At 40.6% G+C, this 26,318-nt stretch overlaps 2 protein-coding genes across 5 annotated transcripts in view; one reads left to right on the plus strand and one right to left on the minus strand.

The window, feature by feature from the left end:
* LOC133617279 (STE20-like serine/threonine-protein kinase) overlaps positions 1–23,931 on the plus strand; it is a 121,691-nt gene extending 97,760 nt beyond the window's left edge. For all 3 annotated transcript variants that reach the window (XM_072914936.1, XM_061977195.2, XM_072914937.1), the window contains 5 exons: positions 1,352–1,476; positions 7,853–8,044; positions 8,243–8,368; positions 19,060–19,173; positions 22,614–23,931. In XM_072914936.1, the coding sequence (XP_072771037.1) occupies positions 1,352–1,476; positions 7,853–8,044; positions 8,243–8,368; positions 19,060–19,173; positions 22,614–22,760 (704 nt within the window). In that variant the 3' untranslated portion in view covers positions 22,761–23,931. The remainder of the gene's footprint in view (positions 1–1,351; positions 1,477–7,852; positions 8,045–8,242; positions 8,369–19,059; positions 19,174–22,613) is intronic.
* Positions 23,932–24,470: 539 nt separating this feature from the next.
* The window catches only part of LOC133617280 (uncharacterized), a 105,654-nt gene continuing 103,806 nt past the window's right edge, over positions 24,471–26,318 (minus strand). For both annotated transcript variants that reach the window (XM_061977197.2, XM_061977198.2), the window contains exon 49: positions 24,471–25,412. In XM_061977197.2, the coding sequence (XP_061833181.2) occupies positions 25,366–25,412 (47 nt within the window). In that variant the 3' untranslated portion in view covers positions 24,471–25,365. The remainder of the gene's footprint in view (positions 25,413–26,318) is intronic.

The raw sequence follows: 26,318 nt of genomic DNA on the forward strand, positions 1-26,318 counted from the left end.
AAATCACTGCACGTAAGCAGCTAAGCCCGTGACCTTCGATCCCTCAGGCTGTACTGCATTAACAAGTGACATCAGTGTGTAAAGGATATCACCACATGGGCTCAGGAACACTTCAGAAACCCACTGTCAGTAACTACAGTTGGTCGCTACATCTGTAAGTGCGAGTTAAAACTCTCCTATGCAAGGCGAAAACCGTTTATCAACAACACCCAGAAAAGCCGTCGGCTTCGCTGGGCCTGAGCTCATCTAAGATGGACTGATACAAAGTGGAAAAGTGTTCTGTGGTCTGACGAGTCCACATTTCAAATTGTTTTTGGAAACTGTGGACGTCGCGTCCTCCGGACCAAAGACGAAAAGAACAATCCGGATTGTTATAGGCGCAAAGTGTAAAAGCCAGCATCTGTGATGGTATGGGGGTGTATTAGTGCCCAAGACATGGGTAACTTACACATCTGTGAAGGCGCCATTAATGCTGAAAGGTACATACAGGTTTTGGAGCAACATATGTTGCCATCCAAGCAACGTTACCATGGACGCCCCTGCTTATTTCAGCAAGACAATGCCAAGCCACGTGTTACATCAACGTGGCTTCATAGTAAAAGAGTGCGGGTACTAGACTGGCCTGCCTGTAGTCCAGACCTGTCTCCCATTGAAAATGTGTGGCGCATTATGAAGCCTAAAATACCACAACGGAGACCCCCGGACTGTTGAGCAACTTAAGCTGTACATCAAGCAAGAATGGGAAAGAATTCCAGCTGAGAAGCTTAAAAAATGTGTCTCCTCAGTTCCCAAACGTTTACTGAGTGTTGTTAAAAGGAAAGGCCATGTAACACAGTGGTGAACATGCCCTTTCCCAACTACTTTGGCACGTGTTGCAGCCATGAAATTCTAAGTTAATTATTATTTGCAAAAAAAAAAGAAAAAGTTTATCAGTTTGAACATCAAATATGTTGTCTTTGTAGTGCATTCAATTGAATATGGGTTGAAAAGGATTTGCAAATCATTGTATTTCGTTTATATTTACATCTAACACAATTTCCCAACTCATATGGAAACGGGGTTTGTAATACAAAGCCATGGTAAAGCTAGAGCTCTTAAAAGTAAACATAGATGCAAAGGACATTACCTAAAAAAACAAATAAGGAAAAATGATCATGTCATGTGATTGAATGCAATTACATTGAAAAATATATTTTGAGGTATTTGACTATCCCTGACCTAGAAGCATCCATACACTGTTCCACAGCGGGTGCTATATAGCCTAACCCAGATGACAGAAAGGACCCTGCACTGACAAACTGTACACTAAAGCATTCATCTTTTTTGCCCATTTATGTTTGTCTGCACACAGCAAGGGAGGCAGCCATGTGGGAGCTGGAGGAGCGCCATCTGCAGGAGAAGCACCAGCTGTTCAAGCAGCAGCTCAAGGACCAGTACTTCATGCAAAGACATCAGCTGCTAAAAAGACATGAGAAGGTGCACAAATTAGTCTTCTTAAACATGGCGGCTTCAAATTATGTTTTGATTTACAATGAAACTTCTGAGCTGGACCACAATCTATTCTACAATCCGTAACTAATTTATAAAAATTGTGCTAACTTTATTTTTATGGTCCTACTGTTAGACACTGTTTTTGACTGTTGGTTCTAGGGTTGCGCGATACAGACATCGGTATAGACCAAATGTATATACACTATATTGCCAAAAGTATTTGGCCACCTGCCTTGACTCGCATATGAACTTGAAGTGCCATCCCATTCCTAACCCATAGGGTTCAATATGATGTGGGTCCACCTTTTGCAGCTATTACAGCTTCAACTCTTCTGGGAAGGCTGTCCACAAGGTTGCAGAGTGTGTTTATAGGAATTTTCTTCCAAAAGCACATTGGTGAGGTCACACACTGATGTTGGTCGAGAAGGCCTGGCTCTCAGTCTGCGTTCTAAATCATTCCACAGTGTTCTATCGAGATCAGGTCAGGACTCTGTGCAGGCCAGTCAAGTTCATCAACATCAGACTCCGTCATCCATGTCTTTATGGACTTTGCCTTGTGCACTGGTGCACAGTCTTGTTGGAAGAGGAAGGGGCCCGCTCCAAACTGTTCCCACAAGGTTGGGAGCATGGAATTGTCCAAAATGTTTTGGGATCCTGGAGCATTCAAACTTCCTTTCACTGGAACTTAGGGGCCAAGCCCAACTCCTGAAACACAACCCCACACCATAATTCCTCCTCCACCAAATTTCACACTCGGCACAATGCAGTCCGAAATGTACCGTTCTCCTGGCAACCTCCAAACCCAGACTGGTCCATCAGATTGCCAGATGGAAAAGCCTGATTCATCACTCCAGAGAACGCGTCTCCACTGCTCTAGAGTCCAGTGTGGACGTGCTTTACACCACTGCATCCCACGCTTTGCATTGGACTTGGTGATGTATGGCTTAGATGCAGCCGGCCGGCCATGGAAACCCATTCCATGAAGCTCTCTGCGTACTGTACGTGGGCTAATTGGAAGGTCGCATGAAGTTTGGAGCAACGGACTGTGCAGAAAGTCTTTGCACTATGCGCTTCAGCATCCGCCGACCCCTCTCTGTCAGTTTACGTGGCCTCCCACTTCATGGCTGAGTTGCTGTTGTTCCCAAACTCTAACATTTTCTTATAATAAAGCCGACAGTTGACTTTGGAATATTTAGGAGCGAGGAAATTTCACGACTGGATTTGTTGCACAGGTGGTTCTGGAAATCACTGAGAGCGGCCCATTCTTTCACAAATGTTTGTAGAAACAGTCTCCATGTCTAAGTGCTTGATTGTATACACCTGTGGCCGGGCCAAGTGATTAGGACACCTGATTCTCATCATTTGGATGGGTGGCCAAATACTTTTGGCAATATAGTGTATATCGTAAAAATGCATATTGATGACACATTCTGTCTGTGTCCAGCCGTTTGACAGCGACAAGCAAATGAATGCGTCTTCAACACACACAGTGCAAAACCACTAAGTCAGCAATATTTGCCTCCATGGCGGCAAATTAACTGTTACTTCTAAGTTGTATTATCACTGGAGGACGCATACTTGCTAAACATGCTACACTACACAGGATATGTTAACCGCAAACTACAGAGCTCTAAACAAAGGTGGGTCAATCAATACAACTTTCGACAGTTACTAAACGATACCAAATATAGTATCAGTATATGGTCAATACTACAGTGGTTACATTGATATTTTTATCCTCAAAAATATAGTTGTTGGGTTTTTTTTGTATTTGTCATTTTTGCTATTGTTTATAAACTCAAGAAATAAGTATCTGGACTTTTTAAGGGCAAACTCCAAAAGATTTGTTTGTCTGATTATAATAGTTATTGTGAATAGCAGCGTGGCCCAGTTGGTAGAGCGGCCGTGCCAGCAACTTGAGGGTTCGATCCATGCTTCTGCCAATGTGTCCTTGGGCAAGACACTTTACCCACCAGCTCCCAGTGCCACCCACACTGATTTGAATGTAGCTTAAAGATGTAGATAATGGGTTTCGCTATGTAAAGCACTTTAAGTCTCCAGAAAAAAGTGCTATATAAATATACTTCACTTCACTTATCAAAAATGTAATCATTTGATGAAATAAATAAAAAAGTATTATCAGTATTGATATGAACAAAACTACCTCTGTATCTACTAGTATCGTATGGCAGTGTTTTTCAACCTTTTTTGAGCCAAGGCACATTTTTTGCGTTGAAAAAATCCTGAGGCACACCACCAGCAGAAAACATTAAAAAACGTAACTCAGTTGACAGTAAAATGTCGTTGTCGCAATTGTTGGATATGACTTTAAAGCATAACCAAGCATGCATCAATATAGCTCTTGTCTCAAAGTAGGTGTACTGTCACCACCTGTCACATCATGTCCTGACTTATTTTGAGTTTTTTGCTGTTTTCCTGTGTGTAGTGTTTTAGTTCTTGTCTTGCGCTCCTATTTTGGTGGCTTTTTCTCTTTTTTTGGTATTTTCCTGTAGCAGTTTCATTTCTTCCTTTGAGCGATATTTCCCGCATCTACTTTGTTTTAGCAATCAAGAATATTTCAGTTGTTTTTATCCTTCTTTTTGGGGACATTGTTGATTGTCATGTCATGTTCGGATGTACATTGTGGACGCCGTCTTTGCTCCACAGTAAGTTTTTGCTGTCGTCCAGCATTCTGTTTTTGTTTGCTTTGTAGCCAGTTCAGTTTTAGTTTTGGTCTGCATAGCCTTCCCTAAGCTTCAATGCCTTTTCTTAAGGGCACTCACCTTTTATTTATTTTTGGTTTAAGCATTAGACACCTTTTTAACCTGCATTTACAAAGCAATTAGCTACAGGCTGCCACCTACTGATATGGGAGAGTATTACACGGTTACGGGGCGGTATAGCTCGGTTGGTAGAGTGACCGTGCCATCAACTTGAGGGTTGCCGGTTCGATCCCCGCTTCCGCCATCCTAGTCACTGCCGTTGTGTCCTTGGGCAAGACACTTCACCCACCTGCTCCCAGTGCCACCCACACTGGTTTAAATGTAGCTTAAAGATGTAGATAATGGGTTTCGCTATGTAAAGCACTTTAAGTCTCCAGAAAAAAGTGCTATATAAATATACTTCACTTCACTTATCAAAAATGTAATCATTTGATGAAATAAATAAAAAAGTATTATCAGTATTGATATGAACAAAACTACCTCTGTATCTACTAGTATCGTATGGCAGTGTTTTTCAACCTTTTTTGAGCCAAGGCACATTTTTTGCGTTGAAAAAATCCTGAGGCACACCACCAGCAGAAAACATTAAAAAACGTAACTCAGTTGACAGTAAAATGTCGTTGTCGCAATTGTTGGATATGACTTTAAACCATAACCAAGCATGCATCAATATAGCTCTTGTCTCAAAGTAGGTGTACTGTCACATCATGTCCTGACTTATTTTGAGTTTTTTGCTGTTTTCCTGTGTGTAGTGTTTTAGTTCTTGTCTTGCGCTCCTATTTTGGTGGCTTTTTCTCTTTTTTTGGTATTTTCCTGTAGCAGTTTCATTTCTTCCTTTGAGCGATATTTCCCGCATCTACTTTGTTTTAGCAATCAAGAATATTTCAGTTGTTTTTATCCTTCTTTTTGGGGACATTGTTGATTGTCATGTCATGTTCGGATGTACATTGTGGACGCCGTCTTTGCTCCACAGTAAGTTTTTGCTGTCGTCCAGCATTCTGTTTTTGTTTGCTTTGTAGCCAGTTCAGTTTTAGTTTTGGTCTGCATAGCCTTCCCTAAGCTTCAATGCCTTTTCTTAAGGGCACTCACCTTTTATTTATTTTTGGTTTAAGCATTAGACACCTTTTTAACCTGCATTTACAAAGCAATTAGCTACAGGCTGCCACCTACTGATATGGGAGAGTATTACACGGTTACGGGGCGGTATAGCTCGGTTGGTAGAGTGACCGTGCCATCAACTTGAGGGTTGCAGGTTCGATCCCCGCTTCCGCCATCCTAGTCACTGCCGTTGTGTCCTTGGGCAAGACACTTCACCCACCTGCTCCCAGTGCCACCCACACTGGTTTAAATGTAGCTTAGATATTGGGTTTTCACTATGTAAAGCGCTTTGAGTCACTCGAGAAAAGCGCTATATAAATATAATTCACTTCACAAAAAAATTCACTACTCTGCCGAGCTCTAGACAGCACCGACACTCAACAACAGCAACACATAATTTGCAGACTATAATTACTGGTTTGCAAAAAATGTTTTTAACCCATATATGTGAAATTAGATAATCTCCCACTGCACACCGGACTGTATCTCACGGCACAGTGGTTGAAAAACACTGTCGTATGGAATACCTGCATTTGTAGTATTAATAAAACTAATGTAAAGTATCCAAACAACAGAATAATAACTAATTTTAGCAAAAATTTAGATAGAAACGTGTTACAACAGAAAGTAAACAGACATTAACAGTAAATGAGCAAGTATGTAAATATTAGTTTTGACAAAATAATACAATTAGAAATTACACAGTATTTTACCGCAAATGTCAGCAGCTAATTTAGGAGCCTGTGTAACCCAATTGCAATGGTTTTGTTATCATTAATATGCCAAATAATATATTGTGATGTACAAACCCCGTTTCCATATGAGTTGGGAAATTGTGTTAGATGTAAATATAAACGGAATACAATGATTTGCAAATCCTTTTCAACCCATATTCAATTGAATATGCTACAAAGACAACATATTTGATGTTCAAACTGATAAACGTTTTATTTTTGCAAATCATTAACTTTAGAATTTGATGCCAGCAACACGTGACAAAGAAGTTGGGAAAGGTGGCAATAAATACTGATAAAGTTGAGGAATGCTCATCAAACACTTATTTGGAACATCCCACAGGTGAACAGGCAAATTGGGAACAGGTGGGTGCCATGATTGGGTATAAAAATAGATTCCATGAAATGCTCAGTCATTCACAAACAGGGATGGGGCGAGGGTCACCACTTTGTCACCAAATGCGTGAGCAAATTATTGAACAGTTTAAGAAAAACCTTTCTCAACCAGCTATTGCAAGGAATTTAGGGATTTCACCATCTACGGTCCGTAATATCATCAAAGGATTCAGAGAATCTGGAGAAATCACTGCACGTAAGCAGCTAAGCCCGTGACCTTCGATCCCTCAGGCTGTACTGCATTAACAAGCGACATCAGTGTGTAAAGGATATCACCACATGGGCTCAGGAACACTTCAGAAACCCACTGTCAGTAACTACAGTTGGTCGCTACATCTGTAAGTGCAAGTTAAAACTCTCCTATGCAAGGTGAAAACCGTTTATCAACAACACCCATAAACGCCGTCGGCTTCACTGGGCCTGAGCTCATCTAAGATGGACTGATACAAAGTAGAAAAGTGTTCTGTGGTCTGATGAGTCCACATTTCAAATTGTTTTTGGAAACTGTGGACATCGTGTCCTCCAGACCAAAGAGGAAAAGAACCATCCGGATTGTTATAGGCGCAAAGTTGAAAAGCCAGCATCTGTGATGGTATGGGGGTGTATTAGTGCCCAAGACATGGGTAACTTACACATCTGTGAAGGCGCCATTAATGCTGAAAGGTACATACAGGTTTTTGGAGCAACATATGTTGCCATCCAAGCAACATTACCATGGACGCCCCTGCTTATTTCAGCAAGACAATGCCAAGCCACGTGTTACATCAACGTAGCTTCATAGTAAAAGAGTGCGGGTACTAGACTGGCCTGCCTGTAGTCCAGACCTGTTTCCCATTGAAGATGTGTGGTGCATTATGAAGCCTAAAATAGCACAACGGAGACCCCCGGACTGTTGAACAACTTAAGCTGTACATCAAGCAAGAATGGGAAAGAATTCCACCTGAGAAGCTTAAAAAATGTGTCTCCTCTGTTTCCAAACGTTTACTGAGTGTTGTTAAAAGGAAAGGCCATGTAACACAGTGGTGAACATGCCCTTTCCCAACTACTTTGGCACGTGTTGCAGCCATGAAATTCTAAGTTAATTATTATTTGCCAAAAAAAAAGAGTTTATTGAGTTTGAACATCAAATATGTTGTCTTTGTAGTGCATTCAACTGAATATGGGTTGAAAAGGATTTGCAAATCATTGTATTCCGTTTATATTTACATCTAACACTATTTCCCAACTCATATGGAAACGGGGTTTGTATATCATTGCAGGAGGCTGCACTATGTATCATGATATAGATTTTAGGCCATATCGCCAATCTCTAGTTGGTTCATGTTTTTCCTGTTCTCTCATGTCCTTTGTCTTATTAGCTTACACACTAATGTGAGATTACTCTTTAAGTTATGTTTTCCTCTTCTGCAGGAAATGGAGCAAATGCAGCGCTACAACCAGCGGCTGGTTGAAGAGATGAAGAACAAGCAGACCCAGGAGAGAGCCCGACTGCCAAAGATCCAACGCAGTGACGCCAAGACCCGCATGGCCATGTTCAAGAAGAGTCTTCGCATAACCGGAGCGGCCATCACCCCCGAGCAGGAGAGGGAAAAGGTCAAACAGGTAACTCTAAATCTAATACTAGATGTGACAACTATATTTGACAGCCATTCCAAAATAAAAAACAAGTGTTATGGTAAATGGTAAATGGGTTGTACTTATATAGCGCTTTTCTACCTTTTTTTTTAAGGAACTTAAAGCGCTTTGACACTATTTCCACATTTTAAATTTTTAATTGTTTTTTTAAATGTTTTTATGCAGTTTGCTTTTCAAGAAGAGAAGCGGCAGAAGAACGAAAGACTCCACCAGCATCAAAAGCATGAAAACCAGATGCGGGACTTACAGCTACAGTGTGACGCCAACGTCAGAGAGCTTCAGCAATTGCAAGTAAGGATTTGGAAAATCAGACCTGCGCATTTTGATTTTTGAAAACGCTTACTACGGGTATCCCTCTACACCAAACGTACGGCCCGAACAGGTTTTATCCAGCCCGCGGGATGAGTTTGCGAAGTATAAAAATGAGCCGAAATTTTTGAATGAAAGAAATTGCTGTTCTAAATGTGTCCCCAAGATCAGTGTTTTTCAACATTTTTTGAGCCAAGGTTTACATTTTTTGCGTTTAAAAAATCCGGAGGCACACCACCAGCAGAAATGTATTAAAAACGAAACTCAGTTGACAGTAAAAAGTCGTTCTTGCAATTGTTGGATATGACTTTAAACCATAACCAAGCATGCATCAATATAGCTCTTGTCTCAAAGTAGGTGTACTGTCACCTCCTGCCACATCACACTCTGACTTATTTTTAGTTTTTTGCTGTTTTCCTGTGTGTACTGTTTTAGTTCTTGTCTTGCGCTCCTATTTTGGTGGCTTTTTCTCTTTTTTTGGTATTTTCCTGTAGCAGTTTCATGTCTTCCTTTGAGCGATATTTCCCGCCTCTACTTTGTTTTAGCAATCAAGAATATTTAAGTTTGTGGGTACATTGTTGATTGTCATATCATGCTCGGATGTAGATTGTGGACGCCGTCTTTGCTCCACAGTAAGTCTTTGCTGTCGTCCAGCATTCTGTTTTTGTTTACTTTGTAGCCAGTTCAGTTTTAGTTTTGTTCTGCATAGCCTTCCCTAAGCTTCAATGCTTTTTCTTAAGGGTACTCACCTTTTATTTATTTTTGGTTTAAGCATAAGACACCTTTTTAACCTGCATTTACAAAGCAATTAGCTACCGGCTGCCACCTACTGATATGGAAGAGTATTACACGGTTACTCTGCCGAGCTCTAGACAGCACCAACACTCAACAACAACAACACATAATTTGCAGACTATAATTACTGGTTATTGTCATGTCATGTTCGGATGTACATTGTCTTTGCTCCACAGTAAGTCTTTGCTGTCGTCCAGCATTCTGTTTTTGTTTACTTTGTAGCCAGTTCAGTTTTAGTTTTGTTCTGCATAGCCTTCCCTAAGCTTCAATGCTTTTTCTTAAGGGTACTCACCTTTTATTTATTTTTGGTTTAAGCATAAGACACCTTTTTAACCTGCATTTACAAAGCAATTAGCTACCGGCTGCCACCTACTGATATGGAAGAGTATTACACGGTTACTCTGCCGAGCTCTAGACAGCACCAACACTCAACAACAACAACGACACATAATTTGCAGACTATAATTACTGGTTATTGTCATGTCATGTTCGGATGTACATTGTCTTTGCTCCACAGTAAGTCTTTGCTGTCATCCAGCATTCTGTTTTTGTTTACTTTGTAGCCAGTTCAGTTTTAGTTTTGCTCTACATAGCCTTCCCTAAGCTTGAATGCCTTTTCTTAAGGGTACTCACCTTTTATTTATTTTTGGTTTAAGCATAAGACACCTTTTTAACCTGCATTTACAAAGCAATTAGCTACCGGCTGCCACCTACTGATATGGAAGAGTATTACACGGTTACTCTGCCGAGCTCTAGACAGCACCAACACTCAACAACAACAACAACACATAATTTGCAGACTATAATTACTGGTTATTGTCATGTCATGTTCGGATGTACATTGTCTTTGCTCCACAGTAAGTCTTTGCTGTCGTCCAGCATTCTGTTTTTGTTTACTTTGTAGCCAGTTCAGTTTTAGTTTTGTTCTACATAGCCTTCCCTAAGCTTCAATGCTTTTTCTTAAGGGTACTCACCTTTTATTTATTTTTGGTTTAAGCATAAGACACCTTTTTAACCTGCATTTACAAAGCAATTAGCTACCGGCTGCCACCTACTGATATGGAAGAGTATTACACGGTTACTCTGCCGACCTCTAGACAGCACCGACACTCAACATCAATAACGACACATAATTTGCAGACTATAATTACTGGTTATTGTCATGTCATGTTCGGATGTACATTGTCTTTGCTCCACAGTAAGTCTTTGCTGTCGTCCAGCATTCTGTTTTTGTTTACTTTGTAGCCAGTTCAGTTTTAGTTTTGCTCTACATAGCCTTCCCTAAGCTTGAATGCCTTTTCTTAAGGGTACTCACCTTTTATTTATTTTTGGTTTAAGCATAAGACACCTTTTTAACCTGCATTTACAAAGCAATTAGCTACCGGCCGCCACCTACTGATATGGAAGAGTATTACACGGTTACTCTGCCGACCTCTAGACAGCACCGACACTCAACAACAACAACAACACATAATTTGCAGACTATAATTACTGGTTATTGTCATGTCATGTTCGGATGTACATTGTCTTTGCTCCACAGTAAGTCTTTGCTGTCGTCCAGCATTCTGTTTTTGTTTACTTTGTAGCCAGTTCAGTTTTAGTTTCGTTCTGCATAGTCTTCCCTAAGCTTTAATGCCTTTTCTTAGGGGCACTCGCCTTTTGTTTATTTTTGGTTTAAGCATTCGACACCTTTTTACCTGCATGCTGCCTCCCGCTGTTTCCGACATCTACAAAGCAATTAGCTACCGGCTGCCACCTACTGATATGGAAGAGTATTACACGGTTACTCTGCCGAGCTCTAGACAGCACCGACACTCAACAACAACACATCATTTGCAGACTATAATTACTGGTTTGCAAAAAATATTTTTAACCCAAATAGGTGAAATTAGATCATCTCCGCGGCACACTTGAAAAACACTGCCCTAGATGTCACAATAGCAATTATTTGTATCTTTGTCGATGTACATCTACATATGTAAAAAAAAAAAAAAAAAAACACATGATATTAGTGCACCATTCGAGGAAAATGAACAAACTCCATAAATAACATCCTGTAATTTGATTTTGATATTATTTTTTTATATCGGGATGGATTGAAAACTAACACCAATGAGTTGACGGATGAACATTATCACATAATGTATCCAAATAACGACAAAGATAGAATACCATTATGTAAAAAAAAAAAACAACAACATTACGATTTGTACATTTTCAGAATGTGCTTGTTATTTTTAAACAAAGAAAACAATCTGAAGTTGTCTTTATTTTTAAGTTATCGTGCCGTAATTTTACCAGTCTGGCCCACTTGGGAGTAGATTTTTCTCCATGTGGCCCCCCAATCTAAAATGAGTTTGACACCCCTGCTTTATGCATATATACCATGTCTGGCTCCTCCCTCTGCAACGCAAACCCCTTCTCATCAACATTTGCCATAAATATGACTGTTGTAGTTAATCGATTACTTCCAGCTGCAATAACACTCCTTTATTTCTCCAATGAGTTGTGTTTGTGTACGGTGTTGACATCACGTCACATGCTCAACCCTGTTGAGGTGTTCTAAAACTTGAAATGTTTCTAACCTCCTCTACCAAGTCCATTACTGCAAGTACGGTGGAGCGATTTTCTCTAAAACCATATTGGCTTTCAAGTAACAATTTTTTAAAATGTATGTAGTTGTTCACATGATTGACATTGGCTGATCCATATTGGAATCAGTAGCATTAAATTCTAAACAGAACATCCTTAAAAAATACCGTCACACTCCTAAATTTGACACACATTAACATACATCTATCCATCCATTTTCTACCGCTTGTCCCCTTTTGGGGTCACAGGGGGTCTGGATCCTAACCCAGCTTTATTCAGGCGGAAGGCATGGTACACCCTGGACAAGTTTCCACTAGGGATATCCGATATTCCGATATTGTCCAACTCTTTAATTACCGATACCGATATCAACAGATATATGCAGTCGTGGAATTAACACATTATTATGCCTAATTTGAACAACCAGGTATGGTGAAGATAAGGTACTTTTTAAAAAAATTAATAAAATAAGATAAATAAATTAAAAACATTTTCTTGAATAAAAAAGAAAGTAAAACAATATAAAAACAGTTACATAGAAAATAGTAATTAATGAAAATGAGTAAAATTAACTGTTAAAGGTTCGTACTATTAGTGGAGCAGCAGCACGCACAATCATGTGTGCTTACGGACTGTATCCCTTGCAGACTGTATTGATATATATTGATATATAATGTAGGAACCAGAATATTAATAACAGAAAGAAACAACCCTTTTGTGTGAATGAGTGTGAATGGGGGAGGGAGTTGTTTTGGGTTGGTGCACTAATTGTAAGTGTATCTTGTGTTTTTTATGTTGATTTAATAAAAAAAAACAAAAAAACAAAAAAACGATACCGATAAACAAAAACGATACCGATAATTTCCGATATTACATTTTAAAGCATATATCGACCGATAATATCGGCAGGCCGATATTATTGGACATCTCTTCATATATATATATATATATATATATATATGTATGTATGTATGTATGTATGTATGTATGTATGTATGTATGTATGTATATATATATATATATATATATATATATATATATATATATATATATATATATATATATATATATATATGTGTATATAAATATATATATATATATATATATATATATATATATATTAGGGATGTCCGATAATGGCTTTTTGCCGATATCCGATATTCCGATATTGACCAAACCCTTAATTACCGATACCGATATCAACACATTATTATGCCTAATTTGGACAACTAGGTATGGTGAAGATAAGGTCCTTTTAAAAAAAAATAATAATAAGATAATTAAATTAAAAACATTTTCTTGAATAAAAAAGAAAGTAAAACAATATTAAAAGAGTTACATAGAAACTAGTAATTAATTAAAATGAGTAAAATTAAGTGTTAAAGGTTAGTACTATTAGTGGACCAGCAGCACGCACAATCATGTGTGCTTACGGACTGTATCCCTTGCAGACTGTATTGATATATATTGATATATAATGTAGGAACCAGAATATTAATAACAGAAAGAAACAACCCTTTTGTGTGAATGAGTGTAAATGGGGGAGGGAGGTTTTTTGGGTTGGTGCACTAATTGTAAGTGTATCTTGTGTTTTTTATGTTGATTTAATAAAAAACACATGCATGTATATGCATGCGTGTGTATATGTGTGTATGTGTATGTATATGTATATGCATATATGTATGTGTGTATGTATGTGTATATGAATGTGTAGGTGTGTGCATGGGTGTGGATGTCCGGTGGCTCAATTGGCCTGGCTGTGGATGAGTTGGGGTAGGTGGGTTGGTGGCCTCGGTGGTAGCCGGGGGTGTGCGTTGTTGTGGTTTACGGGGTCGGTCGCTTTTTTGTTTTGGTTTCGGCGGCCGCGGGTGTTTACGCTGCGGACGGGCGGTGGTGGTGATTGTTGCTGCGGTGATACCAGCGGTTGGCATCGCTGTGTTGGGTTGGAGTGGTTGGGGGACTGTGGCTGGTGTCTGTGCGCTTGTGGGGTTGTGGGGCTGGCTGGCGTTGGCTTGCCGGCTGGTTTGGGGGCTGGCGGGCGGACGGGATGCATTGGCTTCTTCCCCCGTTGGGGGGCTCCTTCCCCTGGCCGGGACTCGTATGGGCACGTTGCTGTGTGGATGGCCGGGATGCGGTGTTTGCATTGGGCGTGGGGGCTGTGCAGTTTTTCTGCGTTTGGTTGCCGGTATGGGCTCTGCAGGGTTGGGTTGGGGCGGGCGGGGGATGGCTTTGTTTGGCGGGGGGAGGGCTCGCGTGGCGTCACGTTAAAGTGGTCTGGTGTGGGTCACGGGCTGTGGCGGGGGGTGGCGGCCTCCTGGCCGTAGTTCCTGGTTGTCGGCCGCGTGGACTGGGGGGATGTCCGGGCCCTCTACTCCTCCTACTTATAGCGCACACAGTCACACATATATAGGACTTTGGGGATTGTCCTGCGGGGAGGCATGGCGGGGGGTTGAGGATGCCTCCAATGGGGCTCCAGTCCTCCTGTCTTGTCCCCTGCTCGTCCATCCCTCAATCTTAGCTGCATATTAGACACTTAGGATTTGGGGGGCTTGGCTTGGTTGGGACCCACCATGACCTTGATGTCCCCCAATTTTAATCGCATTATTAGTTCCCACAAGCATACATATCTCACTCACGCTACAGTACACACATCAATAGGGACTGGAGGTCGGCTGTAACGGCTGACCTCCTAATTTTAACTACACAGTAGACACTCTGGGGGCCTTGTACACATGCATGGGGGGTTTGGGGTTCGGCGCACCCCTCATTGCCTCGTCGGCCGGCGTGGACTGCGGTCTGGTGGCCTGCCAGGCTTTTATTCATTTATTATTGTTATATATATTTTTTATTTTCAATGTATTTATTATTTTTATTTTTATTATTTACTTATTTTTATTTTTATTTTATTTTTTAAAATATATATATATATATATATTTTTTTTTTTTAAATCTTATTATTTATTTGTGTGTGGCGTCGCGCGGGTCTCACTTCCTGTTGGGTGGGGTCCGTGCCCGTGTGGCCCGACCTTGCGCTGTGGGGTCTCTGTTGGTGACTTGATGTGGTGGCGGCGCAGCCCCCGTGTCTGGTCTGGATGCTGTGTCTCTGTTGTTTGGGCGGTGGTGTGTTTGTGTGGGTTTGGGTTGGGGTGGGGGGCCTTTTGGTTGGGGGGGGGTGTTGGTGTCTCTTGTTTGCGTGTTGGCGTTCGGGCTGACTGGTGGGCTGGCGCCGGCTGGTCTCCGTGGTCCTGGTGGTATGTGGTTGCTGGTCGCAGTTTTTTTTTGATCGCTTTGATTTGATTGGCTGGTGCTGGCTGTCTGGGGTTATTGCGGCTGCTGTTTCTGCTGCCGTTTGTTTGTGGTGTGGGCGCCCGTGGCTGCTGGGTCTGGTGCAGGGGTGTGGCTGATGTTGTGAATGGTGGCAGCGCGCGCGCGAGATGGCTGTCGGGGCTGACGAACTGTGTATATGTATGTATATGTGTGTGTATGTATGTATGTATATATATATATGTGTATGTGTACATATGTGTATGTATATGTATATATGTGTATGTGTGGGTATGTATACATGTATGTGTGTATGTGTATGTATATATGTATGTATGTATGTATGTATATTTCTGGGGGTACGCTCTGGGCCTGCCTGTCAGACGGGGGTCGACGCCTCAGGCTACTGCATCCGAACTGCGTGTCTGGAGCTCCAGGGTCCCGCTGTCCATCCCTTCCGGGTGCCCGTCTTGGTTGGGGCCTAGTCCCTGCGTCTATTGTGGTAGCTTGGTGCTGCAAGGTATTCCGAGGTGCTGCGAGTCGGGCAGTTGCTGGGGTAGTGACCTTGTTTGTCAGCATGTCTGTGATCTTCTTTTAATTCTTTATTATTATTATTTTTTTTTATTATTATTTTTTTTTATTAATTAATTAATTTATTTATTTATTTTTTAATATATTTTATTAATAATATTTTTTAATTTTTCCCCTCCCTCAGGGGGGGGGCTCGGCGGGGCGGTTGCTGGTTGTTCCATCTCCATCGTTGGGGTCCCTGCGGGTGGGGTGGGTGGTTCCCGTGGCCCTGTGCCTGGGTGGTCCTGCGGCGGCCGGTTTGGGTGGGGTGGCCGGGGGCTGGCCTCGCCGCGCTCTCCGGGGGTGGGGGGTGGGCTCGTGGGGGCCCGGTTGCCGGTGGGGCGGGGGCGGTCTTCCCGTCCGGTTGCGGGGAGTCTCTGGGTCCCTCGGGCGGGGCGTCTCGCCTTTCTGCCCGTGTGGGGTGTGGTCTCTCGCTGGCTTGGGGTCTGGCTGTCCCCTGCTTTTCTCGTGCCCTGTCCTCTGCCGGGTGCGTCTGTCTGCGGCCTGCTGCTGGCCCTTGTGGGCGGCGTGGTGGGTTCCTGTCGCTGGCCGGCTTGGCTGCGTGGGGGCGGTGGTCCCTGGTTCCCTGGGCACCACGCCTCCTGTTTGTGGGTTGGGCACTCGGGGGTGATGGGGCCGTGCTCTGGCTCCCACGCACTCTGGGAGTCGAATGTATTGTACATGCAAATTCACATATGCTCACATACGTACATAGGTACCTACGCTCCCACATACATACACAAATACAGTACATATTTACCTACCTAATGTTCGTACATCCACACGCACATTCAATATACAAACATACACATACACATACTGTACATATACATTCACTGTACAAACACATATACACTTTCTGTACATATACATTCATTGTACAAACACATATACACATTCTGTACATATACAAGTACATATGCATACTTACACTCATGCACATAATCACGTTTCATCAAACATATATTAACGTTGTTGCCCTAGGGTAAACTGGGTGTAACACATGGCACACTGACAAAGCTTAACCTATTTTGACTATAACAATCTACAAGGTTAATGTAGGTTGCTTCTCTTTCTCCCCCTCCATTTTTCTGCATTCTTTCGTATCTCAAGTTATCATTACGTATATGTATTGTTGCATTTAAACAACTGTATTGTTGATAATAAAGGTAAATTATTGGTATTGTTCATTATCAATAGCGCTATTTCTATTGGTATTTGTATTGATCCATTTGTAGTGTAATAATGCTCATTGTCATTTCTGTATTATTTTTTATTTTTCGCTAACTGCTTATTTGCTATTACTTTTACCATCATATTTGTACATGTCATATTTGCTGATGTTGCTCTATTGTTGTTGTTGTTGTTGTTGTTTGCTGTTGTTGTTTTTGTCTCTCTGTCTAATCCCCCTCTTGTCCCCACAATTTCCCCCTCTGTCTTCTTTTTTTTTCTCTTTCTATCCCCTCCTGCTCCGGCCCGGCTGCACTAAATGATAATATAAATACATTTAATAAAGTCAAATACAAATAAGGCAACAAGAGAAGTATCCTACACTTCTCTTTTGTAAAGTAAATCTGAACAGCCGATATGGGCATCTACATCAACTATATGATTTGCCTGAGAAGCTGGACAGGACACACAAAAAAAAAAACAAACAAAAAAAAAAACGATACCGATAATAAAAAAAACGATACCGATAATTTCGATATTACATTTTAACGCATTTATCATCCCTAGTTTCCACGTCATCGCAGGGCCAACACAGGTAGACCGACAACATTCACACTCACATTCACACATTAGGGCCAATTTTAGGTGCATGTCTTTGGAGGTGTGGAGGAAGCCGGAGTACCCGAAGGGAACCCACGCAGTCACGGGGAGAACATGCAAACTCCACACAGAAAGACCCCGAGGCCGGGAATCGAACCCGGGACCTTTCGTATTGACCAATTTGTCAAATAAATGATTTCTTTGGCCTCATATTTCATGTGAACCATACTTACCGTATTTTCCGCACTATAAGGCGCACCTAAAAACCACAAATTTTCTCAAAAGCTGACAGTGCGCCTTATAACCCGGTGCGCTTTATTACGATTCATTTTCATAAAGTTTCGATCTCGCAACTTCGGTAAACAGCCGCCATCTTTTTTCCCGGTAGAACAGGAAGCGCTTCTTCTTCTACGCAAGCAACCGCCAAGGAAAGCACCCGCCTCCATAGAACAGGAAGCGCTTCTTCTTCTACTGTAAGCAACCACCCGCCCCCGGAAGAAGAAGAAAAAACGCGCGGATATCACCGTACGTTTCATTTCCTGTTTACATCTGTAAAGACCACAAAATGGCTCCTACTAAGCGACAAGGATCCGGTTCATAAAAAGACGCAATCTCTCCATCCGCACACGGATTACTACCGTATTTCACAGCAACTGATATTCCTGTGAACCGCACTGTGGAACGGGAGCACGTACGGTGAATATTCGCACCACAGGGAATGAGAAGTCATCCTTCACTGTGGTTCTAGCTTGCCATGCTAACTTCCACCCATGGTGATATTCAAAAGGAAGACCTTGCCAAAAGAGACCTTTCCAGCCGGCGTCATCATAAAAGCTAACTCGAAGGGATGGATGGATGAAGAAAAGATGAGCGAGTGGTTAAGGGAAGTTTACGCGAAGAGGCCGGGTGGCTTTTTTCACACAGCTCCGAAGGCGAACACACCTTCACTAAGACGGGCAGACAGCGCCGGACGACATACGCCAACATTTGCCAGTGGATCGTAAATGCCTGGGCAGATATTTCGGTCACAACTGTGGTCCGAGCTTTCCGGAAGGCAGGATTCACAGAACTGCTGCACAACAACAGCGACACTGAATCCGATGACTTCGACGAGACGGAGCCGGCCATTTTTGGATCCCACGCTTGCGCAACTTTTCAATTCGGACACCGAAGACGAAGAATTCGAAGGATTTACGAATGAAGAATAACTTCAGAAGGTGAGCGCTATGTTTATTTTGTGTGTTGTGACATTAACGTTCGAGCAACATTATGTTGCTATTGCTCTACACCATTTTGAATTTTACTATGTTTGTGATTGCACATTTGCGTACATTTTGGGACAGAGTTGTTAGAACGCTGGTTTTCAATATATTATTAAAGTTTGACTGAACTATCTGACTGTTTTTTTGACATTCACTTTAGCGCAGCGTAGGCGCGGCTTATAATCCGGGGCGGCTTATTGGTGGACAAAGTTATGAAATATGTAATTCATTGAAGGTGCGGCTAATAATCCGGTGCGCCTTATAGTGCGGAAAATACGGTACTACAGTGCCCGTTAAGTCGATATTGACTTAACGGGCACTTTTTTAGTAAACAACACGATGGACTGGAACCTGATGAGGTGGTCGACATAGACAGGTTGTCTTATCGTGTATATTAATGCTTCTTGTGTTTGTTCACAGAATGAGAAATGTCATCTTCTGATCGAACATGAGACCCAGAAGCTGAAGGAGCTGGATGAGGAGCACAGCCTGGAGCTGAAAGAGTGGAGAGAGAAGCTGCGACCCAGGAAAAAGGTAATCCTTACCCCTAGTGATGCTTTAGCCCTGGGGTGTCCAAACCCCGGCACGCGGGGCAAATTCGGCCAGCTGCCACCTTCAATTTGGCCCGCAAGACGACAGCACGAGTTCAATTATTAAAAGCAAACCGGCCGTGCGGGGGGTTTCCACCATACTTGCCAACCTTGAGACCTCCGATTTCGGGAGGTGGGGGGTTGGGTGGGTTTCGTGGTTGGGGGCGTGGCTAAGAGGGGAGGAGTATATTTACAGCTAGAATTCACCAAGTCAAGTATTTCATATATATATATATATATATATATATATATATATATATATATATATATATATATATATATATATATATATATAAAAGTTTATTTTGATATTTACCTCAGAAGGCTGCAAATAGAAAAGAGGCATTCAATTTTTATTTACATTTTATTTGATAGGCCATTGATATTTTTTTTATTATTGTTATTGGGTTGGAATTGGGGGTTAAATCACCAAAAATGATTCCCGGGCGCGGCCACCGCTGCTGCCCACTGCTCCCCTCACCTCCCAGGGGGTGATCAAGGGTGATGGGTCAAATGCAGAGAATAATTTCGCCACACCTAGTGTGTGTGTGACAATCATTGGTACTTTAACTTTAACTTTTTTATTTGAAACTTGATTTTGCATGTCACTATAAAGTTATACAAGCCTTGCTTGTTCAATATTCAATGCAAAACTTGTTTGGGTCCCTATTAAAAGGTTATTTTGTTCAACCTTGGCCCGCGGCTTTGTTCAGTTTGAAATTTTGGCCCACTCTGTATTTGAGTTTGACACCCCTGGTCTACATGTATCTCTTTTGTGTGACTGCCATCTACTGGTCATATTTATCATTACACCATGTACCAAATTAAATAGCTGCGAGGTCGGTAAGAAAACCAGAATTATTACGCACATTAGGCGCACTGGGTTATAAGGCGCACTCTCGATTTTTGAGAAAATGAAAGGCTTTTAAGTGCGCCTTATAGTCCGAAAAATACGGTATGCGATGTAGTGAAACCTCAATATTTTAACCATTGTAGACATGGGTAATGATGTAAAAAAAAAACAAGGTTGTAAACAGTTTTTAATGCTCTCTAACTATATAAATATTTAATTTACTAATTATAATCTTGCTTTGCGGAAATTCGTTTACCACGAACAGGCATGGAACCAATTAGGTGTGATAAACCAACTGTGGAAGTCGCTTCCTAGCAGCTCCACTGTAGACACGGCGCAAGAGCCAAGCGTGCAGGTTTAACAAAGTTTTAATGTTTTTAAACAAGATTTTCCAAAATGTTTTTCGCCAATCCTCTCTCTCGCTCTTTACTGTTAAAGACGACAGATGATTAACACATACCACCTGTGAAATTTAATCACATGCCAGCTGTGTCTCGCCGTCAGCACATGCCCCGCCCCTGCCCGCTGGTGCTCGTCCTCAGCACCATGGACAGTGGCGGTGACTTTTCCTCCTACAGGCAGCGCTGACTTACACCTGCCCCCACACCAACTTTGCCAATAAAAACTTTAAAGGGTAACATTATCACAATTTCAGAAGGGTTAAAACCATTAAAAATCAGTTCCCATTAGGAACAATCCCAACGTGTCAGAAGAGAAAGGAATATTCAGCTTTTATTTACTCAAAAAAGTTTCTTCAGTCCCAACAACATCGACTCAAACAGTGACGAAATCCTGCTAAAACAAAGTTAGCGTCTATTTTAAGTGCAATTAGGCAGACTGTGGATGGACTGTGGGCTTCGCTTTACCCCATCGTGTGGTAATGAGGTCCAGTGAGTCGTCTGCACATTTACTTAAAATTCATCAATATTAATTGGTTAATAATAACCCAAAGTGATATGTACAGTGAGTCGGACTAAAAGTTGTAGGTAAGGTTAAAGGTGAATATAACCTGAAAGTCCTGACTTTATAAGGTCCAAGTCTGCAAATACAACTGTGATAGGAAGGCCTCACTTTTAAAGGGGAACATTATCACAATTTCAGAAGGGTTAAAACCATTAAAAATCAGTTCCCAGTGGCTTATTTTATTTTTCGAAGTTTTTTCAAAATTTTACCCATCACGCAATATCCCTAAAAAAAGCTTCAAAGTGCCTGATTTTAACCATCGTTATACAAACCCGTCCATTTTCCTGTGACGTCACATAGTGATGCCAATACAAACAAACATGGCGCATAGAACAGCAAGCTATAGCGACATTAGCTCGGATTCAGACTCGGATTTCAGCGGCTTAAGCGATTCAACAGATTACGCATGTATTGAAACGGATGGTTGTAGTGTGGAGGCAGGTAGCGAAAACGAAATTGAAGAAGAAACTGAAGCTATTGAGCCATATCGGTTTGAACCGTATGCAAGCGAAACCGACAAATGACACGACAGCCAGCGACACGGGAGAAAGCGAGGACGAATTCGGCGATCGCCTTCTAACCAACGATTGGTATGTGTTTGTTTGGCATTAAAGGAAACTAACAACTATGAACTAGGTTTACAGCATATGAAATACATTTGGCAACAACATGCACTTTGAGAGTGCAGACAGCCCAATTTTCATCAATTAATATATTCTGTAGACATACCCTCATCCGCTATCTTTTCCTGAAAGCTGATCTGTCCAGTTTTGGAGTTGATGTCAGCAGGCCAGGGAAGCTAGGGTCGATATTCTTCTCTTGATCATCTTCGGTGGCATAAGGGACGGTGTGAGCCAAGACATCCAGGGGGTTTAGCTCGCTCGTCTGCGGGAACAAACTGCCGCCATTGCTTGCCGTGCTACCGTGCCAAGGTCCTTTGTCCCTGAATTGCTCACACACTCCGGCAGATTCAATGGGGGTCTGGCGGCAGATTTCTTTGACTTTATCGTTGGAAATGCATCTGCTTTGAGTGTCGCAGGATATCCACACATTCTTGCCATCTCTGTCGTAGCATAGCTTTCGTCGGTAAAGTGTGCGGAACAAACGTCCAATTTCTTGCCACTTTGGCATCTTTGGGCCACTGGTGCAACTTGAATCCGTCCCTGTTGGTGTTGTTACACCCTCCGACAACACACCGACGAGGCATGATGTCTCCAAGGTACGGAAAACAGTCGAAAAAACGGAAAATAACAGAGCTGATTTGACTCGGTGTTTGAGAAAATGGTGGATCGCTTCCCGTTGTGACGTCATCGCTCCGAGAGCGAATAATAGAAAGGCTTTTAATTCGCCAAAATTCACCCATTTAGAGTTCGGAAATCGGTTAAAAAAATATATGGTCTTTTTTCTGCAACATCAAGGTATATATTGACGCTTACATACGTCTGGTGATAATGTTCCCCTTTAACTGTCCTCAATGTACTTTTTTGGGGGTTTCTTCTTATCTGCAGCCATTCCTCAAGTTTCACCGTGAAGTATTCATATTTTGTGCTTCATTGTCTAACTCACAGGCCCTGGAGGAGGAATTCGCCAGGAAGTTGCAGGAACAAGAAGTGTTTTTTAAGATGAGCGGGGAGTCCGAGTGCCTTAACCCATCTGCACAGAGTCGCATTTCCAAGTTCTACCCGATCCCCAGCGTCCAGTCCACAGGATTCTAAGGCTAACCCTCAGGTGTCCACACAGCTGACCGTGCCTTCCACTTTGCCTCCAGCACGGAGGATGGACGGAGGATTTCATTTCTCTGGTATTTCTTTGCAGCTTTGATTGAATACTAAAGTCTAACAGCTTGTAGGATTTTAAATCAGTTTTGGTAAATAATTAGACCACGCTAATGCAATCGGATCACAACTAATTATCGTAACATCAATTAGGTCAAATTTAGGAACATATTCATTTTAGGGTAAATTATACACTTCTCAAAGTATCAGCCCCTGGCTAAATTAGGGCCCTTAGCAGAATTTAGTTTTGAGGACCTACCTCCCGCCCCCATTACAATATTTTTTTATTAATGTAAAACTTTTTTTTATACTTTTTTAATCAAACTTGAATTTGATGCATCTTTTGTACTGGAACACATTTTTTTTTTTTTTTGTGCAATTTTCGGGGAAGTTTGCCATTATGTTCTTATCATTGACGGAGCAGGAAGGTGCTAAGAATACATAAGTTTACGGTGAAACGTCAATCATTAATGAACATACTTGCCAACCCTCCCGGATTTTCCGGGAGACTCCCGAAATTCAGCGCCTCTCCCGAAAACCTCCCGGGACAAATTTTCTCCCGAAAAGCAGGCGGAGCTGGAAGCCACGCCCCCTCCAGCTCCATGCGGACCTGAGTGACGTCAGGTGCGCAACACCACGTAAATCGTTGGCCAACCAAAAAGAAACCCCAGTACGCTATAGCCAACATTCACCAGGAGATGGCAACAGACAAACATAGATCACTATTACATTCCTCCCCTTTTAGAAATGTATAGAAGTTACTCAAAATAAATAAACAACCCAACCAAAAAATGCAGCAGCTCGATTAAAAAACTGTACTTAAGCCACATTCTTTTCTCTTTTTTTTTAGTACTGAACTCATAACCCTCATTTGTAAAAAAATAACATGGTTATTATACAAACAGTATTTGTACACCTTTAACACAGATTTTTATACTGTCTTCAGAGATTCCGTTTTTTTGGTGGTACTCGAAACCTTTCTGGGTACCTGCGAAAGGGTGTTCAGCATGGTTAGAAAAATAGTGACAGAGAATAGAACAAGGATGGACAATTCAACCCTTAACTCAACAATGAGTAGATGAGTGTTATGTGTGTGTATATGTGTAAATAAATGAACACTGAAATTCAAGTATTTCCTTTATTTATATATATATATATATATATATATATATATATATATATATATATATATATATATATATATATATATATATAAAATAAAAATAAAATATATATATATATATATAGCTAGAATTCACTGAAAGTCAAGTATTTCTTATATATATATATATATATATATTTATATATATATATATATACATATATATATATGAAATTCTTGACTTGGTGAATTCTAGCTGTAAATATACTCCTCCCCTCTTAGCCCCGCCCCCAACCACGCCCCCGCCCCACCCTGACCACGCCCCCCCCACCCCCCACCTCCCGAAATCGGAGGTCTCAAGGTTGGCAAGTATGTTAATGAATTGAAATTTTACATTTTACTAAGCACAGTGGGGGGTCTGCGTAATACGGGAGAGGCGGCCTTGATTAAATGTCAGATTCCATTCTTTTTCGTGATGGTCAACAGCGAAAGTGTGAAAAGCGGGTGGACGGAATAGTGAAAGAACAAATATGGATAATAAATACAACTGTGTTTTACAAACAGACCAAATTTATTCACCATTGAAGCAGTCAGCATTTTCCCAACTTTCAGAATCCTTAACGTCCTATATGACATTTGGTGTACATTACCAGAACTTTCAACATATTTTCTTTTTGATTAATCTGCAAATAAAGCATTTAGCGAGCAGGAAACTGGCATGCAAGCTCACAGCTTTATACTTGATTGATTTACAATTGCTGAACATTTCAATTTAAAATCTGCCAAGAAATTGGAAGTATTAAATTAAATTAATAACATGGGCCTGACTGGTTTAGGCTGTCTTGATTAATCATCCGATGTATTGCTATTTGGCTATAAAGTGTTACTGAAGCTATTTATTAGTTATGCACAAAAAAAAAAAAATGGAGTGCTGTGCACCTCACATACAGTATTTCTATATACTGCGCTTGCTCCTCTTATTGTGCAGCAAAACGTTCATTTAAAAAAATTATGATTACATTCTGAATGTCAACCTGGTAATCTGGATCAAAATCATGGTGCATTTTTTTTTTTTTAAATGCGTAGTTTTAGATAACCTGTCGTGTAGATTTTTTTTTCCTCCTGTAAATAAACAGTTTTGTCTGTCGTAAAGCTGTGCCGTCTTGAAGTGCATTTATTTGTAATAAAAACATTTAAAACATTCCCGTAGATATAAGCCCAAACTTTTTAAAGTTGCGACACTATATTTAGTTTTACATAGAACATAAACAAAGATATGATTTTATAAATATACACACATTACACTTGCTGTTAAAACTAAATGCAAGCCTATAAATTGTGGAGTATTGGATTATAATTGATATCAAACAGCAAAGCAGATACTGCAAATGTAAAAGACAATGGAAGCTTTAAACTGGTGCATCAGAGCATGGAAGACATTTTTTAAACCGGAATGTTCCTCTTTGTTCTTCTGTACGTAGAGGAGTCACCTGAAGAAAAACAACACTTCAGTCGATATGGTTTTTAAATATACAACATGGCTAAAACGATATATACACACACACACATACATACATATGTATACATACATATGTATATGTATATGTATATATATGTTAGGTCAGGAAAAAACACAAAGGCTATATCATCCCTACAAGCCTGTTTCGCAGGTTTCCCTTCTTGTCAGGCGATTTTATTGAAGGCTTGTAGGGATGAAATAGCCTCTGTGTTTTTTGCTGACCTAACGTATATTCCGCTGTACTTCGGTATTGAGCACTGTATAACGTATAAACGACAGTAACCTCGACTATATATGTATGTATATATATATATATATATATAGTATATATATAGTATATATATATATATATTGTGTGTATATATATATATATATATATATATATATTGTATGTATATAGTATATATATATATATATATATAATTTATATGTATGTTTATATATATGTATGTATATGTGTGTTTATATATATATATATGTGTATGTATGTATGTGTATGTATGTATATATGTATGTATGTGTATATATATATATATGTATATATATATATATATGTACGTATGTATATAAATGTATGTATGTATACATATGTATGTATGTGTATATATATATTTATATGTATATACATGTATGTATATGAATGCATGTATGTATGTATATATATGTATATATATGTATGTTTATATATATATGTATGTATATATATATATATATATATATATGTATGTATGTGTATATATATATGCATGTATGTGTATATATATATATATATGCATGTATGTGTATATATATGCACGTATGTATGTATGTATGTATGTATATATATATGTATGTATATATGTATGTATATATATGTATGTGTATATATATGTATATA

The sequence above is a fragment of the Nerophis lumbriciformis genome, linkage group LG16, assembly GCF_033978685.3.
Source record: "Nerophis lumbriciformis linkage group LG16, RoL_Nlum_v2.1, whole genome shotgun sequence".
Taxonomy (NCBI): domain Eukaryota; kingdom Metazoa; phylum Chordata; class Actinopteri; order Syngnathiformes; family Syngnathidae; genus Nerophis; species Nerophis lumbriciformis.